Source organism: Triticum dicoccoides, chromosome 3A, assembly GCF_002162155.2.
Source record: "Triticum dicoccoides isolate Atlit2015 ecotype Zavitan chromosome 3A, WEW_v2.0, whole genome shotgun sequence".
Classification (NCBI taxonomy): domain Eukaryota; kingdom Viridiplantae; phylum Streptophyta; class Magnoliopsida; order Poales; family Poaceae; genus Triticum; species Triticum dicoccoides.
Genome location: NC_041384.1, coordinates 464,719,896 through 464,742,092, shown reverse-complemented (window position 1 = coordinate 464,742,092; position 22,197 = coordinate 464,719,896). Strand labels below are relative to the sequence as shown.

Sequence of the window (22,197 nt, the reverse complement as noted above, 5' to 3'; positions counted from 1 at the left end):
GCGCCACTACAAGGTCTGGGGCAGCAACAAAAACAAACTGAAATCCCTGGTTGACCTCGCCTCGGCCATCATCGACCCCTACTACATGAATATGAAGAATGAGAGCAATAAGGACAGGAACGCCTGGCACAGTGTGTGGCATGAGAGACTGGATGAACAACATGTCAAGTACGCGGCCATGGACGTGTACACAAGCTACGAGATGTACAGACGGATTGTTGACATGAGGAATTGTCTTCTACCTCACCCAGACTAGATGATCATTTTTCCTACTTTAGAATGCATGCATTTGTTTATTGAGGTGTGTGCGAATGATCTGTATAGTCACTTATGTAATTGGATGTTTATTATATATATATATACATGTTATTCTACTGTCGACAGAGCAAATCACATGGCTTATTAGTAGCAATCGTCTATGTTATTATTGGTCTTCGCACACATTTCTGATTACGAACCTATTTGCCACGTATCACACACATCTTGTTCGGTTGAACCGTTTCCATTGTGTTGCCTAATCACACACAGTTCATCCTAGTGAACCATATGTTGTATATCACACACGCCTTCATCTGGCTGCCCGTTTCTTTTGTTCCTCCTCATCCCAAACAGTTAATTGAGCTGAACCATATGCCCTGCATCGCACATGCAACTAAAATCTAAACTGTGTTTAATGCATCCGTCATCGCAAACGTTTTGCACCTTTTCTGACAGTTCTTTACACCACCATTTGCGATTATGGCATCGCACACAATTTCGTCGAAGGGTCTCTGATCGTAGTGTCGCGTTTGGACCATCTTGTAATAGTGTATACCAGCCATGTCGGAATCAGAATCCCCATCGGATTCATTAGCTTCTTTGGAGTCACATGACTCTTTTTCCTCAGAGTCCATCTCCTTGCCAATGTACGACTTGGCCTTGCGAGAGGTATTCTTGCGGTTGGAGGAGGACTTGGAGGGATTCCTTGAGGAAGAACTTGACGAATACTTGGAGGCGGAGTTGTCCTTCTTCTTGAAGAACTTCTTGGTTTTCTTCTCATCATCGGAGTCGTAGTTCTTGATCTTTCCTTTGCCATGGTTGTTTCCTGAATCATATCTTCCACTGGCACGGATTTCAGCTTCCTAGAGAGGACATTCCAAAATGAAATGTCCTGGCTTTTTGCACTTGAAGCAGGTGTAATCTCCAGTAGGTTTTGATGAAGATTTTGAACTGCCAGAGTTGCTGGATCCTTTCTTCTGGAACTGTTTCTTCCTGTGAAGGTGCTAGAATCTTTTTGTGATTAACGCGAGATATTTGCTGATCCTTTCTGGTCATCTGAATCTTCTTCAGCATTTCCTTCTTAGGAAGAATCGGCCATAGCCTTGGGAGCATGATTTTTGCAATGACTTGAGCCATAGAGATCTTTCTTCTCTTCTTCTTCTTCTTCTTCTTCTTCTTCTTCTTCTTCTTCTTCTTCTTCTTCTTCTTCTTCTTCTTCTTCTTCTTGTTCCTTGTGGGTGTTTATCCTTTCCATGATATCAGCGGATTCGAGAACTTTGAAATCAGCTCGTTCGCTAATCATCAAGACAAGTGTGTTGAATGAACTGTCAAGAGATCAGAGCAGTTTCTTCACAACTTCGTGATGAGTGATGGCTTTGGCGTCGAGACCTTGCAGATCATTTGCAACGTCACTCAAGCGATCAAAAGTTTGCTCACAGCTTTCATTTCTGATTCTCCTGAACCTATTGAACTTTGCCCGAAGAGTATCTACGCGAGCTTCTTTCTGAGTTGAAACACCCTCATTTATTTTTTTCGAGAATGTCCCGCAATTTCTTCGCAGTTTCACACTGATGATAGCGAAGAAATTGAGCACGGGAGAGATGGCCACCAATTTCATCTTCCGCTTGAGCGTCCATCTAAATGAGTTTCTTCTCGTAGTCAGTGGGAGCTTGAGGCACTTCAACCGTGTATCCATTTTGCACCACATTCCACATATCATCATCAATAGCTCGGAGACGGATCTTCATCTTCTCTTTCCAGAAGGGATAATTTGTCCCATCCAAGATGGGAATCTTGAGGTGCGACTTGTAGCTCACTTAAGACATACTTAAACTCCAAGGTGGTTAGACCAAAATCAGCAGAGTCAAAGAGTACCTTGCTCTGATACCAATCGTAGGAACAAAGTATGTCTACTAGAGGGGGTGATTGGGAGTTTTAAATTTTCTTCAGAAATATCAAAAATCTCAGAACCCAGCAGCGGAGCGAATGAAAACAGTGTACGGTCAGTGAATACAAACTACCGAATGGAAAGCATGCATCGAGACAAATCACATGATAGAGACAGTTTGAATGTAAAGAGGAGAAGCAGAAGTAACCAGTGATGCTCGATGGCGACAAGGAATTTGGTAGACCAGTTTGTCCTTATGCACAAGGACTACATTTGGTTAGAGGGGTTGTGATTTAACATAGAAGATAAACTCTCTTCGCCCTATTCTCCTCGGCAATTGGTTCATCAACCAATATCGATCACTCGTGGTAGATACTTGAGGCGATCTCCAAACCTTTACAGACTTCTTCTTCGAGAACCATAATTACTCTTGGTCTCTGAAGAAATTGACACCTGATCGTCTAGAGAGTTTGTAGCTCTCAAGAGTAATAGGCGGAGCAAACTGGACTTAGATTCGAGTGATGCTGAACCACTATCTAATTTTTTGGCTCTAGGGGTTTTCTCTTGGTGGATTTTTAAACTCAAATCACTCTGGAGAGGGTTTCTCAACAATCTTCTCACAATCAAACGGAGCAACCACCGGGCAACGCTTATGCGGGGTGGCTATTTATAGTCGTAGCTTTCCCTGGTGGGAAATGACCATTTTGGACACACGGTCCAGCCAATGGCCAACCGACACATTTACAACGGTCGGATTTCAAGAGCAACGGTAACATTACTTGAGGACCAAGTAATGCTAACTCATCGGTCAGAGACAAATCTCTCGCAGCGAAGAAGATCATGGTCTCTTGCTGGCAAGTATTTGCTCGGAACACAAAGAGATTTCTCTCGCAACTTTCATAAGATTTGGGTTTAGCATCAGAGAATCAAAGTTTCAAACGCTACACCCCTCTTAATAGTATGGTGGTCCTGTGACTCAATAAAGAGAAGAGAAACAATGAAATAAATGCTAGTCTTCACTTCGTCTTCGATCTTCTCGGTCGCATTCACTTCCTTCCGACGAACACCGAATCAATTGCTTAGCGTCAACAATTTTTGAGGGGTCACTCTTGTTGTCATAATCTTCGATGATAACCTTCACTGCCATGCATGGGATTATCTTCGTCGTTTGAATCAAACTCCTCTTGATTCTAGGGACTTATTACTCTGTGTGCACTAGCAAACACATAAGTCCCATACTGTTTATGTCAACAAACTCCAAAACATAAGGATGGCAGATTATTGCACCAATAGGGGGTCTATAGTAGAATGGCCTCACCTTGCTGCTGACCTGGCTGGGTGACGGACAAGGAGTTTGCAGGCGAGCTGAGGGTTGGGGGAGGGAGGACTAGGTTAGCGTAGGTGTAGGACAGCTCTGCTAGTGGGGGAGCGTGGCCGCGGAGAAAAGGAGAGGAGACCGGGGGATGAGACTTCGGCTAGTGCAGGGTCATTGCGAGCGTCGGAGAGTGGAGCTCCCAGCAGTGCGAAGGAGAGCGCACGCTCGATGGTTAGAATGCCAAGTGGGAGTGGTCGGCAACGCCTATAGTACTGCTCCCTCCGGTCGTTTTATCTTTTTTTCGAGAAACTTCCAATCTATTCATCTTCAATCATGGCAGTACAAAAAACAACGGAAGCAATAAAAATTACAACCATGTCCGTGGACCACTAATAACCCAAAAGTATAGGGGATCACTACAGTTTTCGAGAGTAGAGTATTCAACCCAAATTTATTGATTCGACACAAGGGGAGCCAAAGAATATTCACGAGTATTAGCAGTTGAGTTGTCAATTCAACCGCACCTGAAAGACTTAATATCTGTAGCAAAGTATTTAGTATAAAAATAGTATGGAAGTAACGATAACAGTGGCAAAAGTAATAATAGCAGCTTGTAGTGATTGTAAGAGCAGTAGCAACGAAAGTAACTTAACACAGATCAACATGTGAAAAGCTCATAGGCAATGGATCGGCAATGATAATTGTGTTGGATGATATTCATCATGTAGCAATCATAACCTAGGGTGACACAGAACTAGCTCCAATTCATCAATATAATGTAGGCATGTATTCCGTATATAGTCATACATGCTTATGGAAAAGAACTTGCATGACATCTTTTGTCCTACTCTCCCGTGGCAGCGGGATCCTAATGGAAACTAAGGGATATTAAAGCCTCCTTTTAATAGAGAACCGGAACAAAGCATTAGCGCTTAGTGAATACATGAACTCCTCAAACTATGGTAATCACCGGAAAGAATCCCAATTATTATCACCTTGGGGGTATGCGGATCATAACTCGTAATAGGTGTCTACAACTTGCAAGATAGGATCAAGAACACACATATATGCATGAAAACATAATACGTTCAGATCTGAAATCATGGCACTCGGGCCCTAGTGACAAGCATTAAGCATAGCAAAGTCATAGCAACATCAATCTCAGAACATAGTGGATACTAGGGATCAAACCCTAACAAAACTAATTCAATTACATGATAAATCTCATCCAACCCATCACCGTCCAGCAAGATTACGATGGAATTACTCATTTCCGACAGTGAGCATCATGAAATTGGTGATGGAGGAAGGTTGGTGATGATGATGGCGATGGATTCCCCTCTCTGGAGCCCCGAACGGACTCCAGATCAGCTCTCTCGATGAAGAACAGGAGGCGGCGACGGCTCCATATCATAAAATGCGATGAATCTTTCTTCCTGATTTTTTCTTTGCGTATAGGTACTTATAGAGTTGGAGTTAGGGTCGAAGGAGGTCCAGAGGGGCCACAAGCATGCAGGGCGCGCCCCCAGGGCTTGTGGCCTCTGGGTGGCCCCCCTATGGTACCTTCTTGAGCTAGTATTTTTTATATATTCCATAAAAATTCTCCGTAAATTTTTAAATCAATCCGAGAACTTTGATTTCTGCACAAAAATAACACCATGGCACATCTGCTGAAAACAACGTCAGTCTAGGTTAGTTCCATTCAAATCATGCAAATTAGAGTTCAAAACAAGGGTAAAAGAGTTTGGAAAAGTAGATATGATGGAGACGTATCAACCACCTAGCGAGGACTACAAGCACTGGAACGCACCAAAGGCGCGCTGCCTCATCGCCCCTCCCTCACTTAAACCGGGCAAACCTTGTTGTAGTATACAGTCAGGAAGTCATCATGCTAAGATTCCATAGGACCAACGCACCAGACTAACAACCAACGCCAATGAAAGAAATCGTAGATCAGAAGAATTAAACCTGTAAACGCCTATAGTACCGCTCCCTCCAGTCATTTCATCTTTGGGTGAAGTCAAATTTAATAAATTTAATTTTATAAAGTTTAATTATACCAACTTTGTAGAAAAAAATATTAACATTCATAATACGAAATCAATATCATTGGATACGTCATGAATTTAATTTCATATTGTATAACTTTAGTATTTAAGATGTTGATATTTTTTCGTATAAATTTGGTCAAACTTTACGAAGTTTAACTTTAGAAAATATTTTTTAGAGGTTTTTGGAAAATCTTATTTTTCTGAGCAAAAGGAAAATCTTCTTTTTTAGGAGTAAAAGGAAAAAATCTTATATGCGTAGTAAAAAAAGACCAGACAAAGTATTCTTACATTAACCACGCTTAAACCTGGCCAAGTGGGCCGGCACGGAATAGCACAGCCCAACTTATGTTTAAACGTGCCAGGAATGGCAGACCACCTAGGCACGTTCATAACTGTGTCGTGTCGGGCCCAGGCGCAACACATGTTCTTTTTAGACAAACAATCGATACTAGATGATGCCCTGCATGTTGCTGCGGCAACCTTGGTAAACTATATGCATAAATAGATGCTGAAAGAGCTAAAACTATCACAAAAACAAATTTAAGAATGCTCTCAGGATATATTTTGGAAACAATAAAGTATATGAAGCATGTGACAAAATGTTGTATAAAAAGAGAGTTCTATTGGATTGAAGTCACACTAGGTGCCATTTTTACAAAAAAAGTGTGTAACATGACCTACATATATTTGCTCCAAGCGTACAACGTACAAATATATGTACGTCATGCTACAAAAATGTGTAATATGACCATCTGTTCCCGCACAAAAATAAGTGAAGCAAATTAACATGCATGGTTGCATGAATAGATTAGTGCACAAATTGTAACTTATGACCACATGCATGATTTGATAATGTGGCATAGTTGCATGAAGAGGAAAAAATAGGTAATGAGTTGCAACTTTTCAAGAATAGAGGATAACCCGCAGTATGTTTAGTCCTATTCGGATGTGTGTTTTTGGCCTTATGGGTTGTTGTTTTTGTTTTTTCAGTCTTCTGGCCTATTATAAATATAAGGAAAAAAGGGGGTCGGGCCTAGGCTTGCAGACCAGGCACTATCTCAGGTGTGTTGTGTGCAAGGCACAACCCACTTAGTCACGTGGCGTGTCGGTCCGCCATGTGCCGAGCACACGGCCTAGTGGGCTAGTATGCTAGGTGGCCAGGTCAGGCCAGGTCTAGGTAGGAAGCGATTGCAAGCAGGTTATCAATCACATTCATCAGCAGGCTGGAGGGAATTATGGTGGTATTATCAAAGAGATTGTAGAGACTGCGATTGTTTTTATCTCTTGCAATTTTGTGTTTGAACCTTGAGCTTCAAATTTCGAAGCTCATAACATAGCTAGATATGGTGTTCTTCTTCCTCGGGGAAGGCATCTATGGTTTGGATCGGATTGTGACCCAACCATTATCCCTGTAAACATTGTCGTTGATCAATAAACATTGTTTTGCCCAAAAAGGGGTAGGAAGCGAGCTTTTAAAAAAACACTTTGGCTATCTTGAATATGTTGTATGTAAATTCTTGTTGGTAAAGATGTTCATACCATCAACCACTAAATTCATCCGATTTTGACTGGGACAACAACTTCTCAAGGAGCTATCTCATTCAATTCTTTTAATTCACTATGCTCCCTAATTTTGCAGCTCTTTCATTCGATTGAGATATTTAATTTTGGATTTGGTTCACGATTTTGACCGGACCAACGATTTTACCGAAAAAAGGCTTTTGCCCCACTTTATATATAAAGCAAACCACTAGCACCACAAGGTACTACAAATGTTCACACCGCAAATGCATGCAAAAGTAGCACATATGACAGTACGAGAGGGTTCTGCTGAGGGCACAGCTCAGCAAGCCCTAAAAACAAAACAAAGATGGTGGCACATCAGGCGAAGAAGCTAATCCAGCTCGGGGGGTGGCGGACGGAGCGGCGGCGCCAAGCGGAGAGCCATCACGTGAAGGTTAGCAATGATGGTGTTGATGGCGTCTCGATCCTGAGGGCAGCAAAGCAGCCGGCATAGCTGCAAGTAACCATAGATTTTAAAAACTACGTCAATAGCATGTCGGAGAGGCACATGCTGGACACAAGTTCATTATGGACCATCCACAACGTCCAAGCAAGGACCCCAATCCCCAACCACCTATGTGGTGGCCAGGCTAAGGGGAGGCCTGGATTTCAGAGAAAAGGAAGTTGTTGTTACACCACCGTCCACCGACCACCTCCCGCAAGGAACTCTAGAGAAATTGAGCGGACACGCAAGTGAAGAAGATGTGATTCGAGTCCTCGTCTATCCTGCATAGGGGGGCACATCCTGTCACTAGGACCATTCCTCTTGAGGACCTCCGCACCTTAAGGGATCCGGCCCCGAATCCATTGCCACAAGAAGATCCTAATCTTCAGCGACAGTCTAATAATCCTCACCACAGATAGAGGCAAAGGGGCAGGTGTGGGTGCAATGGCCTAGTACAGGGATTTAGTGGAAAAGACACCCGAAGGCTCTAGACACCAGGATATGCGATCGGTCGCTAGATCCATGTACGTCTTGTGAAGAGCGATGCAGTCAAGGAGCTCGTGCCACGCAACAAGGTCCAGAGGCCCAAATTGCCGCCGGAACGTGAGGCGCCCTAAGTAAATAAGGGTGACCTCGATGGAGATCCTAGGTTCTACCGCGATGGAGAACAAATCGGGGAACCGGGCAACAAATGGGAGATCCCTAGCCCACCTGTCGAACCAGAACAAGGTGGCGGCGCCGGACCCAATCGAGATGGAGGTCCCAATCCGGAGAACCGGGAGTAGTTGGATGACGGGTTGCCAGAACTACGATCCGCCAGACCACTGACAAAAGGCAAGCAGTTGACTGTGCAGATACTTATCCCGGATGATGTCAAGCCAAAGGTCGTCATCCCCATTCGTAATTCACCAAAGCCAGCTAGTCACCAGGGTGATGTTGATGCGTTTGGAGGACATGATCTCGAGCCCACCCTGGTCGTGCGACTTGCAAATATCAGGCCAACGGACCATATGGTATTTCTTCTTATCACCCTCCCGGCCCAGAAGAATCTGGCCTGGACCTTGGCAATCTCATGATGGAGTGTCTCATGGAGGTTGTAGAAACTCGTGATGAACAGGAGCAGGCTGGACAGAGAGGAGTTGATGAGGACTGTCTGCACCGCCTTGGACACCATGTACCCTGCCAAGGCTCGATACGGAGTTGGAGCTTGGCCATCGTCAGCCGCAACTCGACGACGGACAACCGGGAGTCACTAATGGGTATCCCCAGGTACCGTCGTGGGGAAGGAACCCGGCTGACAATTCAGACGGTCAGCAATGCTCTGGCGCTCGGTGAGAGAGTAGCCCATCACCATCACTCTTGTCACCAACGATTTTTCAAATCAATTAGCGGCAACTTGCCTATAAAAGAATATCAATCTGGCACACCCTCTCACCACCTACAAAAAAGAAGCGTCGCCATGTGGTACTGTAGCGTCAATATAGTACATGCAGCCACCGACCGAGAAATTTTACCCCATAAATATGGGTTGATTAGCAGATAACATAGAATCACACCTCGAAAAGCCACCAAAACATCACATTATATAAATAAAAATAAAACACACTTCATTATCTTCTCCACTCAGCAAACTAAATATTCCCTCAGTTACAGAACATAAGGTGTATTGGTTTTTTGAGAAGTCAAATTTATTTAACTTTGATCAAGTTCAGAGCGAAAAATATCGACATCCACGGTACTAGATAAATAAAAATATGAAAATTCATTTCATGATGAATCTAATGATACCAATTTTATATTATGGATTTTGACATACTTCTTTACAAATTTGATCAAACTTAAAGAAGTTTTATAACTTCTCAAAAAATAATGCACCTTATATTTTGAAATAGAGTAAGTAATTTTTTTAATGAAAACTCAACAACACCAACGGCGCAGCAAAGTCCGCCCACCGTTCTAGTATTTGACTAAGTTTTCGAATGCACTCCCTTTGTTCACAAATACAAGTTCTACTCCCCGGTCAATATTAATCATAGGGAGTAGTTTTTTTCTCTAATGGATAGACATGTTTTAGTGTGTTTGTTCACTCATTTTAGTTCGTATGTAGTCCAATTAAAATATCTAAATCTAAAACATCTTATATTTGTGAACAGATACCAAATATATTTTGTGATGAAGCAAACGTTGATATATTGACTTCATCAAACTTTTATGACAAGGCTAGACATTCAGTTAATTTGGAAATGATCAGTACCTTGCTATTTTATGTTTCTACTGTTCCTCTATATCAACTCTGGTTTAATATGTACCACGGTTGAGCCAACAACCCCCAAAACTAGCAGTTCATTACCATTCTATCTTACTGAAGTTTGGTCTTGTTATTCTATTACAGATCTAAACATACTCCAAAGTATTACAACGCTGAACTCCTACAGAAGCATAACTGCATAAGTGCTTCAAACCCAGAAAAATAAATCACATTGCCACATGAATATGGAGCAAAACTGACAGCTCTCGCCGACAGTAATACAAAGAAAAATCAAGTTATTTATGTACAGAAGTTCACCATTTCCATTATTCCGATATGTTTCCGTTCTTTCAAAGTACATAGACCTCAATCATCTTGTACCCCCAACTTCGGCTTTTCCCCTTAGCAGCAAATTACCAGATGTCATTCTTTCCTTGGCAGCTAGATCAAGAGGCAGGATGTTGTCTTTGCATAATCTTATTTTTTTTGTTCTTCATGAGACATCAACTTCCTCCTCGATCGAAGATCATCGATCCACTGTCTGAACCTTCAGCCCATAAGGCAACTCAGGAAGTACTTCGATTTCCATGTTATTACTTCAGCTAAGCCAAGCATTTTGGAAGTGGTCATTGCACTAGATCACTTAGTACATCCTTGAAACTCCATACTGAACAGCACTGGCCTTATTGTAGCTACCTCCAACTGCAGCAATGCCATTAAACGGGGCAATTCCCTGCATCATGTTTGGCTGCAAACCAGTCCTTTCTGCTACATCGGCTTTTGGGGCACCCTTTGGCATGTAATAGGAGGTAGACCTCAAGTCAGGGGAGACCATCTTGGCATCCATGAAACGCTGCATCGGCTGGTACTGCATGCGGTCTTTTTCAAGCTCCTGCTGTAACTCTCTCTCTGAACTGTCTGACTTTCGGTGGTATGCGTATGCTGATACATTGGTAGCAGCTGCAGGAAGTACTGGATTCCTCGCCACCCTTCGTTGACTGTAAGGATCCATAGCACATGAATTCTCAAATGGTATTACCGGGCCAACCACTCTTCCTGGTCTACCTGCAAATTTTGCAGCAAAGGATATATACATGTCATATTGGTGCCATCTGAAGAAAATAGAACACTAGACTTCTACTTAGGAGAAACTACTACCTGTTGGAATCCTTTGGGGAACTTGGGAAGACTTCTGATCTTTTGGAGGAATTGGTGTAGAATGAACTGTAGTAGTCCTGTCAAATGCAAACTAAATGTCAGCAAGCAAAGTTGAGTGGCAGTCTCTGAAATTATCATGCCAAATCATCAAACTTGAACTGAAATTCCTGACTACCTGACCATCTTTTGTCATGTAAAGCGATTCCATAGTACCATGAGATCACCAAAGAACTATATTTTAACCATGCACACATGAGCTATTTATTTAATTTAATGGCATCTTTTTTTAACAAAAAGCAGAACATAACAGCATATACTATTGGTAAAATCTTGCAGTGGGTACCTGGGGAGCGAAACATGCTTCCTGTCCGATGGAACGATTGCCCCTCCCTTCCCTCCATTTTCCTCCAAATTAGCAAATTGCCTTCGGAAATTGTCTACAGCACTTCATAATAACATAGGAACCAAGAACGGATCAGTTATGAAAATTGGCATTTAATGGAAAAAAAATCGAGGAGATCTTATGGTAAAAACCTAGGATATAGGAAGTTCGTTTTTTCAGTTCCATTCATGTAATCCTTGAGAAGTTGAGGATGATACTCCAATATCTCGCGGAATATAAGTTCCTTTACGTCCTCTTTTGTCACCTTTTTCCGTTCAAACTCAAACTCAAATTTCGATATTGGCTGGCAGGATGGTTCTCTCTCTACCTTCCCAAGGCCTTTAAAATATGGATCAGCTAACGCCTGATTATGGTGTGCACATAAATATTGTTAGAATGACAAAGTTTTTAACACCTGTTTTTGAATCTGAAGTTTTATCTAGAAACACTTGCCTCTTCTGCCGTTGGTCTATCCTTGGGGTCAAATGCTAAAAGCCGCTGCATAAGTTTGAGTGCAGCAGGATCTGCTTTGGGGAACCTCTCAGAAAAACATACCGGTTGTTTTTTCCTCATACTACTCAAGTACCTCCTTGCCTTCTCATTCCGGATCTGCAGTTGCAAAGGGATTAGGATGCTTGACATTTATGGATACCTTACTTTGGATCATGGATCATGAATGGAAAAGCGTACCCTGGAAACAGTATCCAGTGACGGCGTACCCAAGAGATCAGTCATTAAATCCAACTGGTGAACTACATTTTTACCAGGAAACAAAGGTTTCCCAGTTAGAATCTCCGCAAAAATGCAACCAATACTCCATATGTCAATAGCTGGTGAATACTGCACAGAACAACCAATTTAGCATCCTGAATTCAACATCGGAGCCTTTTAAGGAGTGAAAGATCAGGTATTAATGATAACTAGTAGCATATACTCTGTAGTTGTGAAAACACTCAAACAGTAGGCTCTAGAAGGGTTTGCATTGTCATTTTATTAGCAAGACCAGCTGACTACGTAGGATCTAGTAGTCGTATGAACCTTGAATACGGTCTCATGTCATGTATATATATATATATATATCCACTGTACAGCACAGCTGCAAACTACATGGAACACCATAGTGAAACCTTGTATAGGTTGTGAGTTGTGACACTGATTTATCTTCTTTTATTACTATGTGCGCAAGAATAATGTGGTATTAAACAGCATAGCCTGCCCAGCAATTGCATGAGGCATGTTTATGTGGAAAGTAGCGGACAAGATATCCTAGCAAACACAACAGAGATGTGCAGACTAGTTACCTTAGTAAAGAAAGATCCACAAAGCTCAGGAGCCCTATACCATCTAGTAGCAACATAATCCTGCAAGCAATGATGAATAGAAGATAAAAATTAAGTGCCAAAAGACTACCTTTGAATACAAATCTAATTTGGCAAATAACACAGGATGTGATTCTAGTCTACCAAAATTTACATACCGTCCAAAATACAGTCGTGGGAGTGTCATTGAATGCAACTCGTGCTAGCCCAAAATCACATATTTTGAGTTTACAGTTAGCATTTGCCAATATATTCTTTGGCTTCAAATCACGATGATAAACATTAGCTGCAATCAAATAAATATTGGTCAGATCACAGACAATGGTAAATGAACATTTTAAATTGGAAATGGATGATTTTTGAAGCTGATAATGTTAGTAGCTCAACAATGGATAGTGGAAAATAATCATGATGACATTAAAGGTAAATACAAAGAAGTGTACATTTCACAACAAAAAGCATGAAACAAAGTGGGAGATATTTTTCAGGTCAATGAAAGGCCAAATATCAAAATCACCAGAAGACAAATGATCAACAAGAACATAACTAATCTGGGACAAAGGACAAGTTTCTCTAAAATATGGCGGCCATGGTTATTGGGTTAGCACTTGGTTAAAAAAGGGGCGCCTGAGGCGGGTGCTTAAGCACGCCTAGGGCCTAGGCTCTAGGCGATAGCAAAATGCCTAGCGCTAAATTTTGGTTAATGTGCGTATAGTGCCTTTTTAACTTTGGCACTAGAGTGAATTTTATGTGAGTGCATTTCTCCAAATTGTGTATGCTCCACATGGAGCGGAGCAAAGCATCAGCAGCGATCTACAGATAGGGTATGGATAAAATACCTACTCCTAGATATTCAAGAAAGATTATAACACGACAATAGAGAACTGTATGCTAATTCAGATCTCAATTTGAAAAAAGCAGCATACCGGTATGAATATATTTCAGTGCACGAAGCATCTGATAGAGAAAGAACTGGTGGTGCTCTTTGGTTAAGTCATCGTTGGCCTTGATGACTTGGTGGAGGTCTGTATCCATCAGCTCAAAGACGACATAAATATCCTTGAAATCCCTCCTTGACGGAGGCAACATTATATGCCTGATCTCAACTATATCAGGATGTCTCAATAGGCGGAGTAATTTGATCTCACGGAGGATCCGAGCAGCATCAGATAAATGCTCAAAGATATTGTGTATTTTCTTGATTGCCACCTTGTCGCCAGTATGTTGGTCAATAGCTGAACAAACGACACCGTAACTCCCTTTACCGATGACTTCCTGAATTTTGTATCTATTAGCATCGCCATATTCACTGAAGAAGTCCATCTCCGATGAACCCTGAGAGAAGTGGAAAAAAACAGAGTTAATACTGCGCAATGGAGAACCTTTCCGCAACTGAAACAAAAGACACACATACAGAAAAGAAGGCCCAATTTACTGAGTAATATCTGCCTCAAGCATTGAGCTCAATGTCAGATGGCCCAGCCTGCCAGCAAATAAACTTAGTAAAGGACCAGAAAAGGTTCAGCTCATCCTTTGGATAAACCCCAGGTTGATAACACATACTAGCCACATAGGCTTTCAATGAAACAACTTAGATGACAAAAAGAAGTTAAACCCAGGTTTTCCGCCCCCCAAAAAAAAATTCCTCAATACAACAGCCAAATTTTGTGTAAAGGTCACTTCATACCGAACAGACCACTGAAACAGCAGACTTGTAATCTGCATCCAACTGACTCACAGAGTTGTGAACAGCACAAAAAGTTGGATTCCGTGAGCTTCTGGATCGCTCGCGCACAAAGAAGGTAGCTACAACTCCCTGTCCGATGCAAAACTCCTTGGCGTCCAGCTATGAGGAAAACAGCGCTTATGGAGCACAAAGGGCCCAAGAATGACTATTTAAGGATGTTTTCTTGGGCATAAAACCATCTATATCAATATCAATATGCCTCCCAAGTGGGCATAGAATATATTGACAACCTAACCTAATCCACTGAGACAACTAAGATGATTGGCTATAACTTTTTGCAAGAAAAAGGACGGTAAGAAGACCACAGAATTGGGTTGAGTTGAGATAAACATATCTACTCAGCGAATCTAATACCGCATTTGCGTTTGTGGCACCTCTTAGGTTGCATCTGAATCACCTTTTTTTTCTTTCCCCTGGTGTTGATTACAGGAGTTGAAAAGGCCTCAGCAATCCTTTACGAAGCAATGAGTATTCAACTACTAGCATGGAACGGAAAAGTTAGAAAAGAATATCATTTCCTTTATAGAGGGACAAAGCAAGAAAAGACGGTGCCCAAGCCCAACCGCAGAAGAAGATTTCAGGAAAGCACCCACTAGGGAAATCCAACGGAGAACCTTGTGTTAATAATTGAGATGAATTGTGATCCAGAAACAGGAGTGAAAAGGATCCCTTTTTCGCAATAAGAAATGGAAGAGAAGAATTCAGTTGGACTCCGTAGCTGGAATCAACAACCTCAACTATACGGAAGGAAGGAATTGTCGACGGAAGGGGAAGAGAAGTTGCAGGATACCAATGGCAAGAGATAATTCTGACGAGCGTGCGCGCCGGAACCCCCCGGATCCCATCAAAAAGAAAAAGAATCCTCCCGCGAGGCGAGGTAGGTTCATCCAACCCGCCGGACGAACCGACCGATCTCGAAGCGCCAACAACCCACACGGGCACCGAAAGGCAGCCAACCACCCCGCAACAAACAGCAACCCCTGGCGCACGGTCTCACCTTCCTCCGCTGCTGGTGCTGGTCCGGCTGCATCGCTCACCGCCGCTTGTCCGCCGGCGAATCAAGCCGCATTTGTCACCGCCGGCACGCGCGCGCGAGGGAGAGATCTCTGTCTGCCCCCGGGCCGGTGTGGCGGGGCGGGCGGATCGACGATGAAACGAGGGAGCGCAACCCCAACCCCAACCTGAACCGGAACGCTCGCGTCTTGTGGCCCGGCTCGCTGCGACTGAGCAAGTCGCGGGCGAAGGGGGTGTGAGTTGTTGTGGCGTTGGTTTCGTCCTGTGGCCCGGTGAGGGTGGGGGCAACGCAAAGGGCAAATCCACCCAAACACAAGGAGCTCCTCGCCTCCTTCGTCTGGTGCGAGCGATCGGGTTCGTTCGGGGAACCACTGACGTTAAAAAGAAGTGCTTGCTTTCTTTCTTTCTTTTGACAGCCGCGCGGCGGTGGGTCACCATGTGATGGGCGACGCGGATGATTTCGTGGAGATCCGTTCCGCTCCGGTTGAGTTTGGAGCGGCGTGGCGTGGTGGCCAGGCATGCGTTTTTTCTGGCTTGGCCGGCGCGACGATGGCGACCGGCAAAACCACCTTTCTTTTTTACTACTAATAATAACACACTTTTGTTCAGCTTGCGTGCTTATTTTGTGGCGACTTAAATCAGTCAGTCACATGGCCAGCCACACCATAATATGGGGATGTGCGTGGAACGCAAGTTATTTTTATCTCAACCCAACGGCTTTGCCGCACCTTTTTTCTTTTTCCATCCCAACGGAGTAGTAGTACAGCAGTGTAAAAATGAGTAGGCGGTTCGGTTCGCGTGGGAAGTTTCGTGCGCTGCGCCGGGCCGTGATACGATAAGATGTCGCAATTATCTTATCGGTTGGTGGATCTGGATTTCTTCCATCTCATCTCAACAGCATTCATAGCAGCAGGATAAGGTCTCACCGACATACATGACGCCAAATAACCTAATCGCGTCTCGCATGTGCTGTGGTGTTAATCATCCATCTTCTTTTTCTTTCCTCGTTGCCTACCCATGTGATCGTCTTTTTATGGGAGGGAATCATGACCAGCATCAGCTCATCCCTTGCCTACTAAAATGCTTTGAATTTATTCAACTTTATCCACTGTGAACCCGGCCGAAATGTTCTTGCCTACTCATTATTTTTGCAACATATAACTTATATATCTCACTAATATTTAACGTATGGTCAATATAACTCATAATATGAGAGGGGCCAGTAAACCCGGATAAAGATAGTACTAGATAAGATCCAAATCATCATGAAGTTTCATTTCAAAATACGGCAAGATCACTACCATACCAACAGTACGTGTTAAATTCATTGCAGTACTTTATTTATCTCTCCGAGTAGTATTAGGTCTCGTTGCTGCTCAACAACTCCAATTGACGTCCCAACTAATTTAGCGTACCATGCACGACATCATGTGAGTTATTATTGTATCACATAATAATGCGTAACTAGCTGGACCGGATTTGATGGACATGGTTCCACGTGTCCCCCTTGTGAATAGTGAATTGAAAAAACTAGAAAAAAACAAAAAAATCTAGTTTTTTTTGTAATATACACAGTCAACTGGTGTTTGGTGGATGGTGGCGGCGGTGGTGTTTTGCTCTCTAGACGGTCGGTGATGTGGGAGGCGAGTTGGTTGGTCTGCAATCCTTCGGTGACTCTTGTCTGGTACCCTCATGGTTTGTTGGCCGATGTACGGGGTCCTCGTGTAGTGGCACGACATGGACATAGGGGAGATTGCGTTCTCCAACATTGGCTTCTTTGGGTCGACGACAGTGTCTGGTTTCTCTCCATGCGGTTCAGCTTCTCCCATCTGCGTTCGTTGGCGTCTCTGGTTGGCCTCTGCTCTGATGCTCTAGATGCAGTGAGCACTCCGGCAGCTTGAATATGGTTTCTTAGTGTAGACAATGGCGTTTGTAGCTTTGCTACTTGTAGCTTCTGATCTCGAGTTGATATGCCTGTGACATTTCAATTTTTTGTCAAGTTTTGGCCTTTGTATCCTAGCTAGTTGATGGCTTCATTAATTTGAAGTCGGGCTTCATGCTTTTTCTCTAAAAAAAATAGGCAAAAATGAATAAAAGGCTACTAAGCTAGCCAACTATCCAATGTCAGTTCTAGCGAATCCCATTGTAACATGATAAAACTTGTCCAGGAACTGATCAATCCAACTACAAAGATTGCTTTCAAACTTATTCTTGATCTCGTGCCTAAGTAAAAATAAACCAGTCCTAGAAATCTTCTTCATCAGTTAACAAAGGGGGGCTGAGCCTTGAATTTTTTACCATTTCTTTGCATCCATATGTGCCAGCAGTCCATGATGGAAATCTCAAGAGCAACTGTGGGTGGTAGAGCTTGTGTTAGAATCATGATCTCATCATAGACGGATATTCCTCTATTTATGTGCACAAGAATGGAGTCCCAATAACTAAAAGCAAAAGGGCAATCCCAAAAAGGGTGAAGAGTTGTTTTCTCAGAATCATCCCGACAAAGTTCACAATCATAGGAGGGAAGTGAAAGATTTGTTTTGAAGGGGATTCTGATGGGGAACGTAGTAATTTCAAAATTTTCCTACGCACACGCAAGATCATGGTGATGCATAGCAACGGGAGGGGAGAGTGTGTCCACGTACCCTCGTAGACCGAAAGCGGAAGCGTTAGCACAACGTGATTGATGTAGTCGTACGTCTTCACGATCCGACCGATCAAGTACCGAACGCACGGCACCTCCGAGTTCTGCACACGTTCAACTCGATGACGTCCCTCGAACTCCGATCCAGCCGAGTGTTGAGGAAGAGTTTCGTCAGCACGACGGCGTGGTGACGATGATGATGTTCTACCGACGCAGGGCTTCGCCTAAGCACCGCTACGATATGATCGAGGTGGATTATGGTGGAGGAGGGCACCGCACACGGCTAAGAGATCAAGAGATCAATTGTTGTGTCTTTGGGGTGCCCCCTGCCCCCGTATATAAAGGAGTGAAGGAGGGGGAGGGCCGGCCCTCTCTATGGCTGGGAGTAGGACTCCCCTTTTTCTAGTAGAACTAGGAGCCCTTCCAAGTAGTAGGAGTAGGAGGGAAGGAAAAGGGAAGGGAAAAGGAGAAGGAAGGAAGGGGGTGCCCCCCCTCCCTAGTCCAATTCGGACCAGCCCATGGGGAGGGGTGCGGCCACCCTTTGAGGCCTTTCTCTCCTTTCCCGTATGGCCCATTAAGGCCCAATACGAATTCCCGTAACTCCCCGGTACTTCCAAAAATACCCGAATCACTCGGAACTTTTCCGATGTCCGAATATAGTCGTCCAATATATCGATCTTTACATCTCGACCATTTCGAGACTCCTCGTCATGTCCCAGATCTCATCCGGGACTCCGAACTCCTTCGGTACATCAAAACACATAAACTCATAATATAACCGTTATCGAACTTTAAGCATGCGGACCCTACGGGTTCGAGAACTATGTAGACATGACCGAGACACATCTCCGGTCAATAACCAATAGTGGAACCTGGATGCTCATATTGGCTCCTACATATTTTACGAAGATCTTTATCGGTCAAACTGCATAACGACATATGTTGTTCCCTTTGTCATCGGTATGTTACTTGCCCGAGATTCGATCATCGGTATCTCAATACCTAGTTCAATCTCGTTACCGGCAAGTCTCTTTACTCGTTCCGTAATACATCATCCCGCAACTAACTCATTAGTTGCAATGCTTGCAAGGCTCAAGTGATGTGCATTACCGAGAGGGCCCAGAGATACCTCTCCGACAATCAGAGTGACAAATCCTAATCTCGAAATACGCCAACCCAACAAGTACCTTCGGAGACACTTGTAGAGCACCTTTATAATCACCTAGTTACATTGTGATGTTTGGTGGCACACAAAGTGTTCCTCTGGTAAACGGGAGTTGCATAATCTCATAGTCATAGGAACATGTATAAGTCATGAAGAAAGCAATAGCAACAAACTAAACGATCAAGTGCTAAGCTAACGGAATGAGTCAAGTCAATCACATCATTCTCCTAATGATGTGATCCCGTTAATCAAATGACAACTCATGTCTATGGTTAGGAAACATAACCATCTTTGATCAACGAGCTAGTCAAGTAGAGGCATACTAATGACACTCTGTTTGTCTATGTATTCACACATGTATTATGTTTCCGGTTAATACAATTCTAGCATAAATAATAAACATTTATCATGATATAAGGAAATAAATAATAACTTTATTATTGCCTCTAGGGCATATTTCCTTCAGTCTCCCACTTGCACTAGAGTCAATAATCTAGTTCACATCGCCACATGATTTAATACCAATAGTTCACATCACCATGTGATTAACACCCATAGTTCACATCGACATGTGACCAACACCTAAAGGGTTTACTAGAGTCAATAATCTAGTACACATTGCTATGTGATTAACAACCAAAGAGCACTAAGGTGTGATCATGTTTTGCTTGTGAGAGAAATTAGCCAACGGGTCTGCCACATTCAAATCCGTAAGTATTTTGCAAATTTCTATGTCAACAATGCTCTACACGGAGCTACTCTAGCTAATTGCTCCTACTTTAAATATGTATCCAGATTGAGATTTAGAGTCATCTGGATCAGTGTCAAAATTTGCATCGATGTAACCCTTTACGATGAACCTTTTTGTCACCTCCATAATCGAGAAACATATCCTTATTCCACTAAGGATAATTTTGACTGCTGTCCAGTGATCTACTCCTAGATCACTATTGTACTTCCTTGCCAAAATCAATGTAGGGTATACAATAGATCTGGTACACAGCATGGCATATTTTATAGAACCTATGGCCAAGGCATAGGGAATGACTTTCATTCTCTTTCTATCTTCTGCCGTGGTCAGGCTTTGAGTCTTACTCAGTTTCACACCTTGTAACACAGGTAAGTACTCTTTTTTTGACTGTTCCATTTTGAACTACTTCAAAATCTTGTCAAGGTATGTACTCATTGAAAAACTTATCAAGCGTCTTGATCTATCTCTATAGATCTTGATGCTCAATATGTAAGCAGCTTCATCGAGGTCTTTCTTTGAAAAACTCCTTTCAAACACTCCTTTATGCTTTGCAGAATAATTCTACATTATCTCCGATCAACAATATGTCATTCATGTATACTTATCAGAAATGTTGTAGTGCTCCCACTCACTTTCTTGTAAATACAGGCTTCACCGCAAGTCTGTATAAAACTATATGCTTTGATCAACTTATCAAAGAGTATATTCCAACTCTGAGATGCTTGCACCAGTCCATAAATGGATCGCTGGAGCTTGCATATTTTGTTAGCACCTTTAGGATTGACAAAACTCTCTTGTTGCATCATATACAACTCTTCTTTAATAAATCCATTAAGGAATGTAGTTTTGTTTATCCATTTGCCAGATTTCATAAAATGTGGCAATTGCTAACATGATTCGGATAGACTTAAGCATAGATACGAGTGAGAAACTCTCATCGTAGTCAACACCTTGAACTTGTTGAAAACCTTTTGCGATAATTCTAGCTTTGTAGATAGTAACACTACTATCAGCGTCTGTCTTCCTCTTGAAGATCCATATAATCTCAATGGCTCGCCGATCTTTGGGCAAGTCAATCAAAGTCCATACTTTGTTCTTATACATGGATCTCATCTCAGATTTCATGGCCTCAAGCTATTTCGCGGAATCTGGGCTCATCATCGCTTCCTCATAGTTCGTAGGTTCGTCATGGTCAAGTAACATGACCTCCAGAACAGGATTACCGTACCACTCTGGTGCGGATCTCACTCTGGTTTACCTACGAGGTTCGGTAGTAACTTGATCTGAAGTTACATGATCATCATCATTAGCTTCCTCACTAATTGGTGTAGTAGTCACAGGAACAGATTTTTGTGATGAACTACTTTCCAATAAGGGAGCAAGTACAGTTACCTCATCAAGTTCTACTTTCCTCCCACTCGCTTCTTTCGAGAGAAACTCTTTCTCTAGAAAGGATCCATTCTCAGCAATGAATATCTTGCCTTCGGATCTGTGATAGAAGGTGTGCCCAACATTTTTCTTTTGGGTATCCTATAAAGACACACTTCTCCGATTTGGGTATGAGCTTATCAGGTTGAAACTTTTTCACATAGTCATTGCAACCTCAAACTTTAAGAAACGACGGCTTAGGTTTCTTGCCAAACCATAGTTCATACGGTGTCGTCTCAACGGATTTAGATGGTGCCCAATTTAACGTGAATGTAGCTGTCTCTAATGCATAACCCCAAAATGATAGTGGTAAATTGGTAAGAGACATCATTGATCGCACCATATCTAATAAAGTATGGTTACGACGTTCGGACACACCATTACACTGTGGTGTTCCAAGTGGCGTGAGTAGTGAAACTATTTCACATTATTTTAACTGAAGTCCAAACTCGTAACTCAAATATTTTACTTCTGCGATCATATCGTAGAAACTTTTATTTTTGTTACGATGATTCTCCACTTCACTCTGAAATTCTTTGAACTTTTCAAATGTTTCAGACTTGTGTTTCATCAAGTAGATATACTCATATCTGCTCAAATCATCTGTGAAGATCATAAAATAATAATACCTGCCGCGAGCCTCAATATTCATCGGACCACATACATCAGTATGTATGATTTCCAACAAATCTGTTGCTCGCTCCATTATTCTGGAGAACGGAGTCTTAGTCATCTTGCCCATGAGGCATGGTTCGCAAGCATCAACTGATTCATAATCAAGTGATTCCAAAAGCCCATCAGCATGGATTTTCTTCATGCGC

The 22,197-nt window shown here is 42.7% G+C and overlaps 1 protein-coding gene across 3 annotated transcripts; it reads right to left on the bottom strand.

The window, feature by feature from the left end:
* Nucleotides 1-9,825: 9,825 nt before the first annotated feature.
* LOC119268581 (mitogen-activated protein kinase 8) lies at nucleotides 9,826-15,749 on the bottom strand. 3 transcript variants are annotated; one of them, XM_037550240.1, is made up of 11 exons: nucleotides 15,372-15,749; nucleotides 13,554-13,962; nucleotides 12,786-12,913; nucleotides 12,610-12,669; nucleotides 11,999-12,148; nucleotides 11,762-11,917; nucleotides 11,461-11,672; nucleotides 11,270-11,371; nucleotides 11,102-11,157; nucleotides 10,927-11,003; nucleotides 10,664-10,833 (listed from the first exon to the last, which is right to left on the bottom strand). In XM_037550240.1, exons 1-11 carry the CDS (start codon nucleotides 15,402-15,404, stop codon nucleotides 10,804-10,806), a joined length of 1,413 nt encoding a protein of 470 aa, XP_037406137.1. In that variant the 5' UTR covers nucleotides 15,405-15,749; the 3' UTR covers nucleotides 10,664-10,803. The 3 variants fall into 3 exon arrangements, with proteins under 3 accessions (XP_037406135.1, XP_037406136.1, XP_037406137.1); XM_037550238.1 differs by lacking the exon at nucleotides 11,102-11,157 and having other exon boundaries at nucleotides 9,826-10,833; nucleotides 15,372-15,747; XM_037550239.1 differs by lacking the exons at nucleotides 11,102-11,157; nucleotides 15,372-15,749 and adding an exon at nucleotides 14,315-14,454 and having other exon boundaries at nucleotides 9,835-10,833.
* Between the last annotated feature and the right edge of the window lie 6,448 nt (nucleotides 15,750-22,197).

What these genes read in the sequence shown, in the direction of transcription:
- LOC119268581 (XM_037550238.1), bottom strand. Translation starts at nt 15,404, where the DNA reads ATGCAGCCGGACCAGCACCAGCAGCGGAGGAAG. An exon ending in AGCACCAGCAGCGGAGGAAG is followed by an intron (nt 13,963 to 15,371) that starts GTGAGACCGTGC and finishes CACTTCTCTCAG; the next exon opens with GGTTCATCGGAGATGGACTT. An exon ending in GTGGATCTTTCTTTACTAAG is followed by an intron (nt 12,149 to 12,609) that starts GTAACTAGTCTG and finishes TGTTCTGTGCAG; the next exon opens with TATTCACCAGCTATTGACAT.